Source organism: Octopus bimaculoides, chromosome 13 (genome assembly GCF_046866305.1).
Source record: "Octopus bimaculoides isolate indiv1 chromosome 13, ASM4686630v1, whole genome shotgun sequence".
Lineage (NCBI taxonomy): Eukaryota > Metazoa > Mollusca > Cephalopoda > Octopoda > Octopodidae > Octopus > Octopus bimaculoides.
The window spans coordinates 63,841,870-63,862,512 of record NC_142940.1 but is presented as its reverse complement, the minus strand read 5'-3'; the positions used below and the strand labels follow the sequence as shown (position 1 = coordinate 63,862,512).

General features: G+C 34.8%; 1 protein-coding gene across 1 annotated transcript; it reads left to right on the top strand.

The window, feature by feature from the left end:
- The first annotated feature begins 254 nt into the window (after positions 1–254).
- LOC106867778 (post-GPI attachment to proteins factor 2-like) lies at positions 255–20,425 on the top strand. The gene is made up of 4 exons (XM_089361984.1): positions 255–1,494; positions 2,452–2,555; positions 12,133–12,241; positions 15,921–20,425. Exons 1-4 carry the CDS (start codon positions 1,155–1,157, stop codon positions 16,091–16,093), a joined length of 726 nt encoding a protein of 241 aa, XP_089218110.1. The 5' UTR covers positions 255–1,154; the 3' UTR covers positions 16,094–20,425.
- The last annotated feature ends 218 nt before the right edge of the window (positions 20,426–20,643 follow it).

The window sequence follows — 20,643 nt, the reverse complement described above, 5'->3', positions numbered from 1 at the left end:
ACTCTCACTTTCTCTAGGTAAACGGGTGGTGGGAGAGGAGAAGGAAGACAAGCAGACTGTATTTCTCTAGACGGTTCTGGTTTCTGCTAGGTGTATTGTCTATGTTACTGCTTATGTATTTTATTGTATTGCTATAATTTTATAGAAGTGTGTGTGTGTGTGTGAGTGCGCACATATATATGTATACAGAGAGAAAGAGAGAGAGAGAGGGTATTATGTCTACAGATGTGTATGTATACAATCTGTGAGTCAGTCTTTGTGTATGTTCTTTCTCTTCTACACTTGTAATGGCATCAGTGTAATACATGTAAAGACCATCTTTAACCCGGCAGCTATGCACTGATTCACTGTCAATACATCTACTGTTTCTTACCTTACTAGTGTTTAATTAGTCATTTTATTAATTACACTGACGACAAGATGATGGAAATAATTAAAAGAAAAATGGACAACTTTGTAGACTTTCTTTTTTGTTTTTGTTTTCTTCCTGTATTTCTTCTTTTATCAAAAAAATATCCTGCTTTTTTTCTTCCTTTCAGTTCATGTCTTTGTGCCTTTTCTACTTCAAACACTCTCATACCTTTCCAGGCCCTGTCGGAGGAGGAAGGGTCTATATCCATAACCATTGCAAATCTCATGGTTAACTTTACTTTTCATCTCTCTTGGCTCAATAAAATAAAGAACCAATGTTACACAGGGTCGCTGGTATCGACTTATCTCCTCCTCATCCTTTAACATCTGCTTTCCATGCTGGCCTGGGTTGGACCTATATGTACATGTATTATTTGATTCTCTGTCTGAAGAATTTTTAATAGGAAATTTCTTACATGTCTGTCCAACATGTACCATTGTACATGATTTCTTACATGTTTCTCCTACATGTACAATTTTGTAATTCCTATTAGCAAATGAAACATGTGTAATGGTGAATAAATAGCACCCAAAATTTTTCCAATCTCCTGTTTTGATACAAATGTGTATTGGCATTAGGAAGGGCATCCAGCCATAGAAACCATTCCACAACTGACAATTGGTGTCTGGACAGCTCCCCGGTTGGCCAGTACCATGTTGAACTATCCAACCCATACCAGCATGGAAAACAAGCATTAAATGATGATGATGATATATTGTCTGTATTTCAGTAATTTGTGTTCATGTTTTCATATTTTAATGTAATAAATTCACTGGACCCTCTCACTGATCATTTGTTATTTTGTCTGTCGTTTCAGGTTACAAACTTCATACCTTCTATAAGTGCTGTTACTGGGATAACCCCTCAGAGATATTTATGGCGGATATGTATTGCGCTGCACTGTACACCCAGGTTTGCTGTTGCCTTCATGTATTTCAACATGTACAAAGGCTTCTTGCAAAGTATCAAGAAGGAACATCAAAACTTATTTCTGACTTTGATAAAGGTGAACTTTTGGTTGAACATTATGGAAAACTCAAGTCTTATTGGTGTCACATATATTTCTAATAAAGAAAACTACCGTAAGTATTAATCAATATGGCTTGTTTTTTATTGTTTTATTCTTTTGTTGTTTAATCCAAAGTCACCCTCAATCTTTCTTAAGATAGCAGGATGTGATATGAGGGAGATTTGGCTACTCTCTTTAACAAGTCAAATGACTAAGCACATATATATACACATATATATACACATATATATACACACACGTGTGTGTTTGTGTGCATGCAAGCATGCATTTGTTTCCCACCCTACTGACTGATAACCAGTGTTGGTTTGTTTATGTCCCCATGAAATAAATTAGTGGTTTGGCAAAAAGAGGCCAACACTAATTACTAGATTATATGACAGGTTAATGTTTTTGATATTATGCAAAATAAACGAGTTGTATAAATTCACAGATAAATAAAAGCAAAAATAAAATTAGAAAGAATTATTATTATTATTATTATTATTAGCATGAGACCAGCAATTTTCAGGGGAGGAGGTAAATCATGTTGACTCCAGTATTTAACTGGTACTTTACCTTATTGATTCTGAAAAGATGAAAAGCAGAGGTGACCTCAACAGGATTTGAACTCAAAACAAAAAGAGTCAGAAGAAATGCTGCTTAGCATTTTGTCTGATGTGCTGGACAATTCTGCAAGCTTGGCACCATAATAATAATAATAATAATAATAATAATAATAATAATGATGATACTCTTTAATAATGGTTTCAAATGGCTCGAGGCCAATGGTTTCAGGGGAGGAGGTGAGTTGGTTACATTGACCCCCATTGTTCAACTGGTACTTATTTTATTGACAGCAAAAGGATGAAAGGCAAAGTCGAACTCAGCAGAATTTGAACTCAGAGTTTGCCAACTCACTGCCCTAATAATAATAATAATAATAAAAAATAATAATAATGTTGACGATGATAATAAAACTGTTATTGTAATATATCTCTGCTCTGGCACTGTTTTATATTAATATTTTCAGCCATCCATGAGAAAATATTCATCGTGTTTATGGCGACCTCCTTATGTTACATGTTATTAAACACTATCCTGTTCCGCTGGACCAGAGATAAGGTCACTGAAGCAGTAAGTATTATTTATGCATATTATACTCAATGTTCTGTGTGTGTGATTGTGTGTGTTTGGCTTCATCTACATATGTGTTTATGCATTTGCTGTGTATATATATATATATATATATATGTATATATATGTATGTATATGTATATATATGTATGTATATATATATATATATATATATATATATATATATGTGTGTGTGTGTGTGAGTAGGTGGATGCATGTGTGAATATGTGTATGGACATGCATCATCATCTTCATTTAGCGTCTATTTTCCATGCTGGCATCAGCTGGACAGTTTGACTGTAAACTGGCAAACTGTGGAGTTGTACCAAGTTCCAATCTGATTTGTCACGGTTCCTGTGGCTGGATGCCCTTCCTAACGCCAACCACGTCAAGAGTGTAGTATTAAAAGAATATTCTTAAACCTGTGTTCTTATGTTCTGTTACAGATTGTTTTTTTTTGGGGGGGGGGGCTTTGCCAGGGGGACTGGCTTTTGCTAAATCCTCAAAAAGTTTCTCAATTAAATTGACTTCAGAAATACATTTGTGACATTGGTAGAGATTTTGATAACCAGTTCTGCTAGGATTAATAGTCAATTCTGGTAGATCAATAACTAATTCTGTTGGGACTGACAACCGATTCTGCTGGCATCAATTCTGTGGAATTGACCACCAACTACAATTCAGCTTTGATCTCTTAAACCTGTTGAGATGTTCTTTAATTGTTTTAGTATTTGGACAGGAGCCATGCTTTGGCACCATCTTCAATTTCCTCAGCTCCAGTACTTATTTCACTCTGCTACTTATTTTATCACTTTGCTGACCACTACTATTATACTGGACACTTAGCCATATTGAAGGTTGTATTCTGCACACTAGTAGAGGACAAAGACCACTTAAACGTATTTATATTATTGGCTACAGCACATAACATGGACTCAAAGACTAGCGAACATTCCTCCTGGGAAAGGAGCAATTTCCTTTTTGGTCATGTGCTCATACCATGTGATGTTTTGGGCTCTAATGTGAAGCCTCGTGTAGATACCATCAAGGCAATCTTGATAGTCTTTCTTCATACCTCATCAAGTCTCTAACTGTATTGTACATTATATATATATATATATCTGTAATGTTTTTTTATTATATATTACAGATATATTTATTATTTATATATTTATTATAATTATCATCATTTAACATTTGTTGTCCATTTTGGCATGGGTTGGATGGTTTGGCCAAAGCTGGTAAGCTTTGTTTTTACAGCTGGATAGCCTTCGTATATATATATATATATATATATACTAGTTAAAGAATAGTATTTATGTATGTATATATATATATATATATATATATATATATATATATCCACTTACTAAAATGTACGATAAAGTCATCAACTTTATGGATATGAATATGTACAATAACTGTTTAATGCTCAGTTTACTCCTGATAAAACTGTGTTTGTGAGGCTACTTTATGTATCACAAGTGCTGAAGAACAGAAATATTCTGGGATGAAACATTCAAAAGATTAATTATTGAAAGATAAGATAGTTTTTTGTTTTTTTTCTTGAATTACATTAAAGTAAGAAGGGTATTCGAAATAAAACAAAAGTTACTGATGAACATAAAATAAATGCAGCAAGTATCAGATAAAGCTAATCTGATTAGATAACCATTTTGTGCACATGTGCGTGTGTGTGTGAGAGACAGAGAAAGAGAGAGATAATTTATGGGTGTGTAAAATTCTTATTAATGACACAGTGAAAATATGATTACATCAATAAATCATTTTTTTTTAACAAGTGCAAAATCATGCAATAATTCATATAACTTCTACTCTACGTATTGATTTTATATAGATATATATAGACAGATAAATATTCATAGCTATATGTTTATGTATGTGTGTGTGAGTGTGTTTGTGTGTGTGTATTTATAAATTTATACATATACATTTTTAAATATATTATATTATTTTTATCCCATGACTGCACTTATATATATATATATATATATATATACACACACACATACACACACACATACAGGGTGCAGTGAATAAATTGTTGTCTAAATTATGCAAAAATGGAAATAACACTGACATCTCATTTTAACAGATATATTTACCAAAATTTCATAAAAATATCTTGAAATACTAAAGAGTAAATTTATTCAATAAAATCGCCACTGGCTTCAACCACAGCCACCAGACAACTTTGGAATCTCCTTCAACTCTTCTTGATGGTCTCCTTGTTTAAGTTGGTGGATGCTGCCATAATCCTTGCCTTCAGTGACAAGGTGTGTTTGGTTGGGCCCTAGGGGCAGAAGAAATGAAAGGGAGGCTGGGTAGAGTTAGCAAAAATTCCTGCCAACACCTTGGCACATGACCAATTAACTGTACATCAAGATTTTATTGGTTGCCAAAAAATCTGTTAGAAAATGTGTTTATTCAATTGTGATACACTGAGTGTCTCATAGTTTCATCTATTCACAAGTAAAGACACCCTCCATTTTCAGTATCATTTGTGTAACACACATAATCAAGGAAAGTGGCTATTGTTGATGGAGGTTTTGTGTGGATGAATAAATGAATGCTTTTTTAAAAATTTAATGACTATTATATGTAGGAAATAAACTGTTTTTGGTGGTTACTTGTTGGAAACTCCTCAATGAATTGTGTTTTAAGAATTCACCAATTTGAATCTTTTGTTCAAATTTATAAAAGGTTGTAATAAAATGTTATACTTCCCCAAAGAGCTTGAGATCTCATTCATCAAAACATCGAGTGTTTTCACACATGAATAGATGAGGTTGTAGTTACAGGTGCAGGCATAGCTGTGTGACTTTTCTACAATAGCCCAGGGCTAACCAAAGCCTTGTGAGTGGATTTGGTAAACAGAAACTGAAAGAAGCCTGTTGTGTGTGTGTGTGTGTGTGTGTGTATCTTTGTCTTGACATCACATGGTTGTTGTAAATGAATATCATTCCTTTCCAATATTCTGTGAAAACACGTCTGTCCATAGGAAAATATTACCTTGCTTGGAATAAACTTCAGTGACAAGGACATCCAGCTGTAGAAAATTTACCTCAACAAAAATTATTGCATTGCTCTCTTTTACCAAAATGCTAGGTGATAGTGATATAAACAAACCAACACTGGTTTCCGGTGCAGCCAAAGCCTTGTAAGTGGATTTGATAGACTGAAAGAAGCTCATTGTATGTGTGTGTGTGTGTGTTTGTGACCCACCACCGCTTGACAACTGGTGTTGGTTTGTTTACATCCGTGCAATTTAATAGTTCAGCCAAAGAGACAGAGAGAATATGTACCAGGCTTAAAAATAAGTCCTGGGGTCAATTTATTCGACTAAAATCCTTCAAGGCAGTGCCCCAGCATGGCCACAGTTCAAATGATTGAAACAAGTAAAAGATGAGAAATATTACATAATTCTTCTGATCATAGCACTCACACACACACACACACACATATGCGTGTGCGCACACACACACACACACATGTGTGTGCGCACACACACACACATGCGCATTATCAAATCTCTCTTCTCATTTGTCATCTAATTCCAAATTCACTCTCACCAACTTAGTCTAATGCTCATTTTTATCATGTAATAATTTATCTTTTCTATAATCTGATAAGCTGCGTCTTTTTTTTTAAACATTTTAATATAAATTTTAGTTGGTTATTTTACAGGTTTTTTAAAATTCAAATATAGTTTTATTCACTCATCTTTTATTTAGCTTATAATGCTGATACTGTAAATTATCATAATCATTATTATCAACAGCATCATTATCATCATCATCATCATCATCTATTATCGTCATTTATTATTATTATTATTTGCTTAGTTACAAACCTGTAAACTGCTAACATCTCCCTTACTTCAGCTGACTATCAGAAACTCGTTAGTTTATTAGACTTTTTGTGTCATTTTTTTTTTTGTTTTTTTGCTATTTTATATTTTAGCATTAAAAAAATATTTTAAACAAAAAAAATGAAAATATCTTTTAACTGATAAAAGCTTCTTAGTATTAATTGTAAATCTAAGTGTGTGTGTGGTGGAACGGAGAAACCTTGGTACACTTTCATTTGTAAATGGAATCTTACATTAATTCTTGTGGAACATGTCAGTCTTATGCAATAGTTCCTTCTCATCTTAATGGAATATGTTGTCAAATACTCCATGCACATGTGGAGAAAAAAAAATTGTCAAGATTTAGAAACATACACTCACTCACTCGCACACACTCACTCGCACACACCCACACACACACAGACACACACACCCACACACACACAGACACACACGTCATGGTGCTTTTCAAAGTTATCATGCCCTCATAAGTGGATGTTGTTTATGGTCCCTACTCAAAGAAGCAGTGGAACAAGAATATTCTGTGTTACTATTAGAAATCCTTTTAAGGCAATGAACTGGAAGAATTGTTGACAAAATACTTGGCAGCATTTCTTCTGGCATTCTACGTCTGTGGGAAAGCTCATTTCAAATAAAAGGGATCCTTGGTAGGGAAAAGGTTGGGAACCACTGGTCTAGACCAAGAAAGTGCTTTCAGCCCACAAACTGGTTTTATGGCTAGGCTCCAAAATTGCGTATACTATAATAGTTGTCTTTGTATAACCCCAGGCCAAACTTGGTTGTGCACACCTATGATTGAAGGTGCAGTTGCTGCTGCTGCGTTAGAGTATTTATAAGGGAGTAGGGCCATAGCAACTGGATGCACAATGTCATTCTAGAATCCCTCTCAGAAGATGACATGGTCCACCTTTGATTATTGGTCAACATGACCAGAGTTAACTAAATGCCACCCATTCATAGCCAAGTGAAAAGAGTGAATGAGGAGTTCAGTGTCTTTTGCAAGGTCACTTGAACAATGTCGAGGATAGGATCTAAAAGTGAAGTGTCTTCAGCAAAGAAGCCAGATTTCTTAAATAAGATTTTAGCACATTATAACGGTTCATAGATTCCGTCCCCACCACCTCAGCAATAATGTGGGAAATGGTTGAGAAGTAAAAAGGAAAACTGAAGGAAATATTGATTCTGTAATTTGAACCAATGCCATGACTTTTGACCTTGTAATGAATATATCTCTATATTATTTAAGTGTCTTCATTATCTCTGCCTCATGCGGTGCTTAGGAGGCAGAGAAATGAATTGCATAAGATTATATATATATATATATATATATATATATATATATATATATATATATATATACATACACACACACACCAAATGCATTAATTTGCCCTGGGAAAATATTAGCATATGACTGTAATAAACGTAAATATTCACTTAAACATTAGAATTCAAGGAAACTTGTGTTTTATGTTTTGGTATTGCAGTTTGGTGAAACTGAAAAATTGAATGTTTCAGGCATTTATCCCGGGGGGGGGGGGGGGGGGGGGAATAGTGGTTTTATTACCTGGCTGCAGAACTGTGTCTACTTTAATGGCTGTTATTGTTTAACCCCAGGCTGGTCTTGGTTGTGCTCACCTCTGATTAAAAGTGGTGTCTAACTGTGTTAAGGTATTATTCGAAGAGAGGTGGAGCAGTTGTAACAGACCTGGTTGTATAAAGAAGTTGGTTTCATAAGCCTGTGGTCATTTGTTCAATGCCATTGCATAGCACCTCAGGTCAGTTTCTTCCACCACAGCCTTAGGTCAATCAATGCCTTATGAGAGAAATTTGGTGGATGGAAACTGTGTGGAAGCCCATGATATAAGTTTGATTACCTAGTGGTGTTTGTATTTCCAAAGGGAGCAGAATAAATCCCTAAATGAATTCCTTCAGCCATTTAATAAACAGTGTGGCTTAGTGGTTAGGGTGTTCAGTTTGTGACTGCAACATCAGGAGTTCGATTCCCAGCAATGTGTTGTGTCCTTGAGCAAGACACTTTATTTCGTGTCGCTCCACTCCACTCGGCTGCTAAAAACGAGTTGTACCTGTTTTTCGAAGGGGCCAGCCTTGTCACATTCTGGGTCATGCTGAGTCTCCTTCAGAACTACATTATGGGTATCTGTGTCTGTGGAGTGCTCAGCCACTTGCACATTAATTTCACGAGCAGGCTGTTCCATTGATCAGATCAAGTGGAACCCTCGTTGTTGTAACTGACAGAGTGCAAGGGTTTTTTGGGTTTTTTTTTTTAAACAGAGGTCAATAACAGGGGTCCTGGGATGTTTATATAATTGATTTAAATCCAATGAATGAAGCCAATAATATATTGAGGACTACATTATCTAGTGTAGGATGCAGTCATGGCTGAGTGATGAAGAAGTTTTCTCCTCTCACCATGATGTCCAGGGTTCCATCCCACTGCATGGCGTCTTGGATGAATGTTTGATTATAGTCTTGAGTCAACCTTTATCTTCTAAGTCAGTGGTTCTCCACCAGGTTTCATATGGTCTCTGGGGTCCATTCAAGATTTTGGTGGTCCACACAAGTAAAATAGTAAATCAGGGATCCACAGTATTATTTTAAGGGTCCATGAAAAGACTTTGCTTTAGATGTATTTACTGCAAGGAACCAGCTGGGTTTCTTTCTCAGTTCAACAGTCGAATGATTGAACCAAGTAAAATGTGTTTCTTGCCAACATCTGCAAAAGTGAATGTTTGAAAAACAAAGTATGAATTCTGAAAGAAGTACCCATAAAACAGGTTTTTAAAACATTGAATGGCTATGGAGTGGGGGTCCACCAGCATAAAATAGTAATCAAAGGGATCCATAGGTAAAAAATGGTTGAGAACCACTGGTCTAAATGAATTTGGGTAGATGGAAACTGTACAGAGTCCTTCCAGATGGATTGTACATGTAATTCAAAGGTTCAGCCTTGAAAACTACAGGAGGAGTAGACATGTCTGCAGAATACTCTCGGCTGCTTGGTAATAATAGTTCAATGATTGTCTCTCATTAATCAAGCAGTTGGACACCCATTTCCTGAAGATCAGCCATCTTTTCATGTTTCTTTCCTCTTTGATAGTAAGGCATAATTTAAGGGAGTTTGGCAGCTAATTCTAACAAACCAGGTGTTCTGCATCCAAGTTTCTTTGTTGGTTCATTGTATGGTTTGGTTTTTGTGTAGCCCCAGATCAACTTTAATCAAAAAGGATTCCAGCCATGACCATTCCACCTTTTTTTTTTTGTCTTTTTGTCAGACATGATATACCTAGGACTACAGTGTTTAATGTATCATTTCTTTAAAGTAGATCAGTGATTTGAGGCAAATTCAGCTGTTATTTCTAGCAGGTCAAGTGACCATGTTACAGTTACCTTGTTTGATTTATTTTTCACTTTGTTCAAGTTGTTCTAATAGTGGTAGATTTATTTATTTATTTATTTATTCCTAATTTTGTTTTCGGTCTTTTTTCACTCTTGGCATGAAGCCAAACTAGCTTTTTCTTTTTGCCAAGTGTCCGAAGCAGGAGGAAGGGATGGTGTTATTTTTTTTTTATTATTTGACTTTTGCATTCTGTAAATTTTGGAGGGGATCCCAGATAAAAATCTCTCCTCGCATCACAATTAATTCTCTTGTTTGACCTTCAACAGAGTCATATTAAATACAAACACACACACACAAATTTGTTTCCTCATACCTAAACTTGCTGATTAAGATACTCCGTTGTAATGGAGGTTTTGAAGCTTTTCTGAGTTCTCTCTGAAAAGCCTCAATAGGTAAAACTTCTAAGTAAATGTCTGCCTTCAATTTATACATAAAGACAAATTAGATAGAGAACACTTTATACATATATATAAAATAATAAATGCCAAAACGAATTTCTGTGTGTCAGTGTGTCACACTTCTACAATTTCTCTTACTGAGGTGAGAGTAATAGTATGACCTGTAGTTGTGATAGAGATGGAGGCGATGGTGGTGGTGGTAGCCGAGGCAGTCAGGGATGACAGTGATAGTAAGCGATGTGAAAGACAGTGGTGATGGTGGTGGAGGGGAAGGCGGCAAAGTCAAAGGTATTGATGGTGGTGGCATCAGAAGTCTGAATAGTGTGTGTATGGCAGTTGCAGTGGTGTTGGTGCTGATGATGGTGATGGTTGAAAACAATCAACAGAAAAAGAGGCCAGACAGAAAAATAATTGTACTGACCCCTGAGTGGGAAGACAAAAAATGCTGTTTATTATGCAGCTTTGCAGTAAGTTCCAAGTTAACAAATTATTGGTTAAGTTTAATAAAATTTAATATGTATTCAATGCATGAAGTATCATTATTGGGTCCAAGGCCCAATGAAGACCCCTCCACAGGACGTAGGTTCAAAGCCACTCGACAGGGCAACTTTTAAGCTAGTGTGTGTGTGTATATATATATATATATATATATATAAATAAGACTTCAATTAAGACTTAGGAGTTTAAGTTCACATCATTTGAGCACTACAGTATGTTTTATATATTGTGCTTCTCTAAATTTCAACTTAACACGCATGTTGATGCATGCCTTCATTTCATCATGGAATTTTTCATTATATATTTAAACTTTTTCAGCCTAAAAAAACAAGCAATACCTGTGCCTGGAACTTCTTAACGTGAGAAAGGACTGTGCATGGGACCAATCCCACTGCTCTCAGCAATGTATGCATTTGCCCAAACAGAAGAACCAGACTACATCATTAGATGCGAAGTTGCTGGAGTCACACCAGCATTTTCCTTCTCCTACAGAGATGCCTAAACAAAGATTAAGGGTCTCTCATTCTCAGCACTTGGATGGCCATTGACTTTTCTGAATTCGTCAGCGTTTTGACAGGTTTTTGTCTTCTGTCCTGCAAGGTGTCCATTCTCTTTACCAAGCAAATTTGGTAAGGTTGTTGGTTTAGTAACCAACAGCCCAAACATGCAACAGGTTGTACCCTTAAATAACATGACATAACATACATGCACGCACACACACACACACACACACACAAATTAAGGTGAAACGAAAGTGGTCAATATGTTGGAGTTTTCTCAATCTATAGATCACGAGTTTACATCTGTAGTGTATCTCTTAACAAGAAGAACACTTCATGGCCCAGGTTCATGCTGCACTGTGCCAAGATCTGCAGATGTTATCTGTAATCATTGGTAGCATTCTCAATGTACCACACAGTGAGATAGAATTTGAAACCTCACATTAATGAAGCAAGCCCTGTAGGCTTACAATCATGCCTGTGCCTATGTATATATGGAGAGAGAAAGCGAGAGAGAGAGGAACATAGACAAATAGATAGATAGAAATAAATAAAAAGGGAAAGTGGGCATTAAACGATGATAGATAGATAGATAGACAGATAGACAGACAGATAGATAGATAGATAGATAGATAGATATGTCATGATCATTTAGTATAATGTACGTGTTTGTATATATATATATATATATATATATATATATATATATATATATATATATATATATATATATATATAAAATATATATACACACACACACTCATACATGTGTGTGTGTATACATATGTATATATATGTAGGTATGTACAGTGCTTGTAAACTGTTTTAACCAAATATAACCTGTTTTTTTAATTCTTCTTCCTTTCAGGATGAGAAATCTTTCAAGTGGAAAGTGCTGATGTTTTGCAGTATAATGGTTGCTACTGCTGGTCTCTTGTTTTTCTTTGTGAAGCACCGTTTTCACTGCGAACCTTTAGGTAAAAAATATGCTTTCTCTCTCTCTCTCTCTCTCTCTCTCTCTCTCTCTCTCTCCTTTCTGTTATTTAATCAATCTTTCTGCTTCATTTTGCTTTTTCTCTTATTCTCTTATTATGCAATTTTTAATATATATATTCTGAATTTTATTACTTTTCACTCTTTGTTTGACTTTTTATAATTTGTTAGCCTATCTTTTTCGGTTTTATTTTTCTTGTGGGTGTGGGGGTGAGGTGGGGTGAATTGATTTTATTTCATTCATTGTGTTAATTTTTTTGCTTCTTTCTGTCTTTATTTCTTTCCTTTTCTCTCTCTTATTTTATGTGATTGTATGTGTGTACATACGTTTGTGTATTTATATATACACACACACACATGCACACACTTACTTGCCATTGCTCAATCTACAAACAAGCATATCTTCGTATCCTATTGTCCATAGTTTATCCCATTGAGCTTGATTGAACTTTGAACAAAACTAGTTTTCTGTGTCACTTCTGCTCTTGTTGCTCTCTGCTTTATAAGCTTTACATTCAAATCCTGCTTGGGAACATACCTTTTATTTCTCTCATGGGTCAAAATGAAGGAATAACCAGTTTTCTCTTTCTTTGTCACTTACTTTCTGGCATCAATAATCTCAACACCAACAACAGTTTTCTTCAAAACCTAGATCATCATCATCATCATCATCATCATCATCATCATCATCATCATCACCAACACCACCATCACCATCACCATCATCATCATTATAAGGGTGGTGAGCTGGCAGAACCATTTCCACGCCAGGCAAAATGCTTAAACAGCATTTCATCTGTCTTTACGTTCTGAGTTCAAATTCCGCCAAGTTTGACTTTTCCTTTCATCTTTTCAGGGTCAATAAATTAAGTACCAATGAAACACTGGGGTCGATGTAATCGGCTGGTCCCCTTCCCCCCCAAATTTCAGGCCCTGTGCCTTTACTAGAAAGGATTATTTGCCGGGTAAAATGCTTAGCAGTATTTTGTCTGTCTTCACGTTCTGAGTTCAAATTCTGCTGAGATCGGCTTTGCCTTTCATCCTTTCGGAGTCAATGAAATAAGTACCAGTTATATACTGGGGTCGATGTAATCGACTAACCCCCACCCCTCAAATTTCAGGTATTATTATTATTATTATTATTATTATTGCAAGTTGGCAGCATCATCAGTACATCAGACAAAATGTTTGGTCTGTCACTTGACGTAACACCACCACCACCATGACCACCACCACGACCATGGCCCTTGGCTGCTTTTAGCAGAGTCAACTCTGCTGTAAAATATCCAAAGTTGATATCCAGTAAGAGACAATACTTCCCCTTACTGTAACAAACCATGTTGTCCTCCTCCTCCTCTACCTCCACCTGTCTTGGAGACTCTACAAAAAAAAAAAAAAACCCATGGCCACTGCCTTTTCTCTGCTTAAACCATAAAAAAAAAAAATTAGAAAGAAAGGTCCAGTGTTCAAATCCTGTTATTGATGTTTTTCTTTATCACTCTTCTTTGTTTCTACTTTTGATTCTCTTTTTCTGTCTGTCTATCTCTTGCTCTGCCTGTGTGCGTGCATGTGTATATGTGTGTGTATACATATATATATATAAAACAAGCTTGTTAGCTGCTAATTACAATGGATTATTTAGTTTCTTTATAGCTAGAATATATCTATTTTAATTATATATATATATATATAATGTATGTATAAATAATTTTTTAATTTAATTTCATTCTATTTCCCTTTTTTATTGTTTTACTTTTAACAAGCAATTTATTTGGTTAAATTTTATTTCATAGTATTGAACTAGTTTCATAGATATTGATCTCAGCCTGTCCTTTTCCTTGTACATTGTTTGAAGATGTTATTTACGAGATGTCCACTAAATCTTTATTAGGCTTGTTTTGCATGTGATGTCATGTTCATGATGAGATGTTGATTGAGAAACAAAATATCCAGTTGTCTACATTTATGGTTTTTGTTTGAATGTCCTTTTTGGAATTAATGCTTTGTTACTGATACTATTTTGTAGCTATAAGTTATCATTATTTGTTTAATCTGATGTAATTACTTGTAGTTAATAAGCTGGTGTATTCCCAGCTAGTGTTTATATGTTTTGCGCTGTTGACACTGCTGGACTGAACAGTACTGCCCAGGTGTCAAAACCATAGTGCTATCTGTTTGGCAACTGCTGATGGGAATACACTTTTGTTATGTTTGATTATGAATTATTTATTGCTTAGTCTCATTCTTCTGGCCTTCATTCTTGTAGATTCGTAGTTTGTAGGAATCACATTGGCTTTGTTTGGTTTTCTTCATAATCTAATTAGGCTTAGACAATGCATGGGTATTGGAGTCTAGCTTTTGGAGATTCTGTGATGCATATATATCTAGGTATGGGCATGAGATACCTATATTTAATGACAGGTAAGTCAAGCAGTAACAGGAAATTGAGACATCTTGGCACAACCATTTTGGTGTCACTGACTTAAAACTGAATTATCTAATATCAGACGTTTTTATGTTTTTTTTTCTCTCCCACTGCCCCCTCCCTTCTCTCTCCCCCTTCCCCCTCTCCCTCTGCCCCCTTCCTTCTCTCTCCCTCTCTTTATGTGTATAAGCACATTTCCCCTTCATCGTGTATGAGGAAATGGAAGGTGTTTATGTCAGCGGTGTTCAGTGAAGAAACTGTGAGGCCTTTCCCTCTCTCTCTCTCACTCTTTCCTGTCTGTATGTCTATGTTTCTGTTCATGTGTGTGTGTGTGTTTTGGCTTCCAGTGCCAAAAAGTACTGTTGCCAAACCAGGCTGAATCTCCAATCAGCTGTGTCAAATTATCAGCATCCAAACAACCATTTCCAATCATTCTGGTGCCAAGAGATTCAGGAACTGTGAACAAAGATCAAAGAAGACATGGCCAGACATGGTGAAAGCTGATCTGTGTATTGAGTCCTACACAAAGGTAATAATGAAGGAATGCACCATGTATTGAGATATTGTGTTGGAGAAGATCTGTCCAACCCAAAAGAAGTGGACATAGGCACAGAATGTGGCTGTGTAGTTGAAGAACTTGCTTTACTACCTCTGGTTTTTGGTATTGTTTCATTGTATGGCAGCTTGGGCAAGTGTCTCCTTTACTCTAGCCTCAAGCTGACCAAAGCTTTCTGAGTGAATTTGGTAGACGGAAACTGTGAGGAAACCCATTGTATGTACATATTTGTGTGCGTGCATGCATTTGTGTGTGTGTGTTTGTCTCGACACCTTCTCCTATCACCTGGCAACTAGTGTTGGTTCATTTACACCTCTGTAACTTAACAGTTCAGCAAAAGAGACTGATAGAATAATTACAGAAGACAAGTACTTTGCGTTGACTTGTTCAACTAAACACTTCAAGGCAATGCTCCAACATGGCTGCAATCCAATGACTAAAAGAAGTAAAAGATAAAAGATAAAATTATTATTGATGATGATGATGATGATGATGATATCTTCCATTGAAATGCAGAATCTATCCCTATTTCTTCCCCTACCACCACCACCACCACCACCACCACTCTACCTCCACTCTACCTCCACTCTATTTCCCATACACCTCCACATGCGATTCAATCAATCTATATTTCACTCAATTGATCACTCACTCACTTTGTTTCTCTCTTTCTCTGTTTCAGCCTTCAGTTGGTTCTCTCTGTGTGAGTATGTGATTGCCTACACCAATATGGGCTTCCATATGACTGCCGCTTATGATTTCCGAAACGTCACATTCTATGCGTGTACGCCAGCCGTCTACAGTACACTGCCCATCAATGGAATGCTTGTAAACAACAACAAAAAACAACGATAACACTCGTCATGTATTCACTTCAATATCAACATCAAAATACAAAACTGTCAAAGGTCTGGGGATGGGATGGGGGCACAGGCAACTTGGAATCTTGCTAAGGGATGCTTGTGGGGTTTTTTTTTGTGGGGGTATGTGTGTGTGATTCTGTGTGTTTGTAGTTTGTTTTTTCTTTATTAATTTTACCATGTTTTTTCTTCTTCTTTCTCCACAAGATTCTAAATGAAAGTTCAGTTTCACTCTTTTATACACAATTAATACAAACACGTATTTGCACACACACACATTCAGTTCTTCTAACCCATGAAACCAAACAAATATATATATATATATGTTTGTACACACACCTATTCAAAGACACAGAGCTGCTATTTATAATTTTGTTCTAAACTCATTTTCTTTTCTTTTTTTTTTTTTTTTTATACCCCACAACAAATACCCAAAGCAAGAAAAAAAAATGCTTATTTAAACTATCCAAAAGCATTTCTGTACAAAACAAGTTTGTGTCTTATTGGGCAATGTTTTCTTTGAAAATATATATCTATCTCATCATAGATATATCTCACCATGGATATATCCGTCTTAGAAGGGCACAACCAAAGATATTCTATGCAAGTTGTATTATTTTTGAATGTCTGAAATAACAGCTTTTTTCCTAAATTTCATTACAGAATTTTCATACAAAACATTTTGCAGCTAATTGATTACAGTGATGCTGGCAACAACAACAACAGCAATAATAATAATAATAATAATGATAGTGATAATAATAATAATGATAGCATGTGTTTTAGTGAAATTACCAAATGGATGTGGTATTTAAGTGAAGCTTCAGTTTGTAGGTTGTTACTTAGAGTTTTATTGTTCAGTAATCTATCCTACAGCCTGTGTTATTCTTACAAATTATACACTTGTTAGGTGACAGGTTACCAAATATTAAACTCAAGAGTAGCACAAGAGTAAAGCTACAGATTCATGTGTTTTATATATATATATATATATATATACACACATAGACAGATAGACATACATATACATATATACAAGTATACACTGCATCAATACTTATGATATCCAGTTGCTTTCTCAGTTAATATCTTCTGTAGACATAATCAGAAACCTTATTGCAAGGTGTTTGACAATTGGTTTCCAAGTTGGCACCTTCATATCGCATCACTGGCTCTTACGCTGTGACTTTCATTAAAATCCTTCAACTCTTCTCTGTCCCTTATTTTATGGAAGCTAAATAAAAGGCCACTTACTAATTAATCATTAAATCCTGATGTTCATAAAATATATTGGTTGCCTCATGATTGCATAACAGGTGAATATAATAATTAACTTTAGTCCCCTGTTGTTGTTCTTCCCTAAAATAGATGAGCTCCTTAGATGCTTACAGCTGTGAAATCCTGTTTGAAACTAGATCCCTTGTAGTTGAGCTTCCACACAGAGTACCAAGGATTCTTGTGCTGCTACTAAGAGTTACAACATACACAGCACCTCTCACCAGATTAATTTCAATATTAACTGTGTCAGCTGTCTCTCTAGACCTCAAACACTGTTCTAGGTTGCTGACATCTTGTAAATTTTTGGGGCACAGTTGCTTAGTTGCACTAAGTCTAGTTTCACTTACTTTAATAAAGCCACTTTTAAATTTATTTCATTAGTTATGAGCAGAATTGACAGTAAAATGGAATGTGACATATCCTAACTGTCACGCTGTATAAATAGTCGCTGCATGACAGCATCGATACAGTATGGTTCTTATCCAAATTAAATTATAAGTATATCTGAGACAGTCGTCTCTGTTAATCTCAGACATTTGATTCTCTGTACCAATAGAAGCTCAGTACCAAGATAGCTTTATGCCAAGCATGAACCATAGTAGATTGGTGCCCAGTTACTCTGTGCCAAACGCATACATTAACAGCAAAAATTATTGTTACTTATTGCTTATGTATGTATGGATGTATGCATGGATGGATGTTCTCATGTTGGTAGAAATTATAAACAATTGTGAATGTAACTTTGCTATGTAGGTAGTTATATTCACATAGAATGGGAAGTTGTATGTGAATGGGCAATTTTGACTTTTAGTTATGAGGGTATTCAAGGAACTAACTCGAGCTGTTATCTGAATATTTACTTAATTGTTGAAGTTAGTCTTCACAATACTAGAATGCTGCTTACCAACTGCCGTCATCAAAATAATCATCATCATAGTCATATTTAGAAGATGATGGAATTTTTGTTTGTAAAATTGCACATATATTCACATTTCCATGGTGAATTTATTATTAGAATGTGAATGTATTCATGAGCTGAGAAACTTGCCCAAGGAGATCACAGGTTGTATACATAGCAATTCATTTGACAGGAAGATGATGAATGTCTTGTCATTCTGTGACCGTTTCGTAACAGCTTTATCTGGATGTATAAAATTATGTATAGTAATTACATCTATACTCAGAAACATGTATATATGTATTTACTGCATATATTACATCAGTTATATATAATATAATAGATATATTTATATATAATACTTACACATAAACACACAAACATTAAGATAAAATAATGATGTCATATTCTGAGCAACTATACATACAGGTCTGTGTGTATGTACATACATACTTATATGTATGTATGCTCATTTACACAAACACACACACACACACACACACACACACACACAAACCCACTTGAGTGTGAACAAGGAGGAAAAAAGCACTCAATACTGCAAGTAAAGTATTATTTAGTATATTTACTGGAAGCTGCACCTTCACAAATTATTGATTTTTATGTTTCTGATCTTTAAACAATTGCTATCTACGGACCAAAGGAAACGGTATATATTTTACCTGTAGAATGCAGGAAATATTTGAATGTCATATATGTTCTGGCTGGATTCAGAAAAAGCGGTTTGATTTCTTTAGTTAATAAAAGTAACTGTTAGCTGAAAATTCATTCCAAGAAGAGAGAGTGAAGTTGGATAACAAAAACAAACGGGTGTGTATAAAGGCATGAGTATAAATGAAAATATGAATCGTAAGCTAGAATTAAAAGTATACACAAGAGAAAAATGTAAATTCAGAGCTAAAATTATGTGAAGTGTGCAAGGGAAATAACTTAGAAATTTAAAGGAAAGAATTTTCAAGAATTCTCCTGCAAGTGGAGATTAGGAAAATATAACATAGATGGTATTGAGATCCAACAATTTCCTACAATTTTAAAATTTTCATGGTATTATTTATTTGGGGGATTGCACCATGCACATAAGTAGTTATTACTCCATTATAAACCTCCCAAATATATAATACTAAAATTGTTTAGAAACTATTGAAGCTTCTTGCCCTCATCTGCATTTTCTAGAAATTATTCCTTATTAATATTAAGTTGTTTTTTTTTCCTTTCAATTTTTAAGTTGCTTGCATCATACAGTTTTAATTTCTCTTTTCCCCTTCCTTCCTTTTTTACCATAAATTATAAATTAGCTCTTCCTAAATATGGTTCTTTAGGTCCTGCTAGACAAAATATATCTTTTCAAACTAACAATTGTGGATTAAATCATGTCCAGAAAATTCACCATAGTCACTTTTGCTGTGGAAAAATTTGCCATAGGAAATTTTGCCATAAGAGATGCAGATAATTAGACTGCAAACTAGAGAACTCATTTTAAAGAAATTACCTTTCTCTAATTGGTAGGTTAGTTGATGAAGTTGTCATTTTAAGAAAACAGCTATTTTTGTCTCATTTTGCAATTTTTTTCTTATGGCAAATTTTCCTACACCAAAAATGTTTACAGCGAAGTTTCCTATAACAAAATGTTTTATTAAGTCTAAAATTTATCTTTGAGTACTGTATTCTTTACTCTAAAAATGTTCCAGAGTTTGACAAGTTCAAAAACAAAACATAACTTCTTTTTGAACTTGTCATCCTCTGCACTATCTTTATTCATATATATTAATAATTCATAATTATAGATATTCCCAGCATTACAGAAACATCAAGTTCCAGGAAATCTTGCCATAATAAGGAATTACATTACCCAAAATAGAAACAAGTTTCACGTTATGGAATTATTCAAAAGCTTTCAGGAACGCAATGTTTTTATAATGCAAGGATGCTTATAATATTTTCAATTATACATCTGCAATTCTACACACCTACTTATTATTTTCTGAATATATATATATATTTACTTCACACCCGCCTTCCATAAGCACTCCAGTTTCATTTGCTAATTAATGAGATCCTAACATTTTTCTGCATCCAATCAAAAGCTTATCGTCATCATCATAACATTAAACTATTTAAAACCTGTTATTATTAAATATGTATTTCATCATTTTCCTTTGTTTTGTTTATGACGAAGCCTAAAATATTAGAAATGAGATACTTAGAATATTGATTTGTGGAGTTTTGGCTTCCAGTATACTATATGTATATATATGTATATGTATGTATATATATATATGTATGTATATATCATGTAATATGTTTCTATGTAGACTCACACACACGTATAATTTGTCAAGGAAGAATATGAC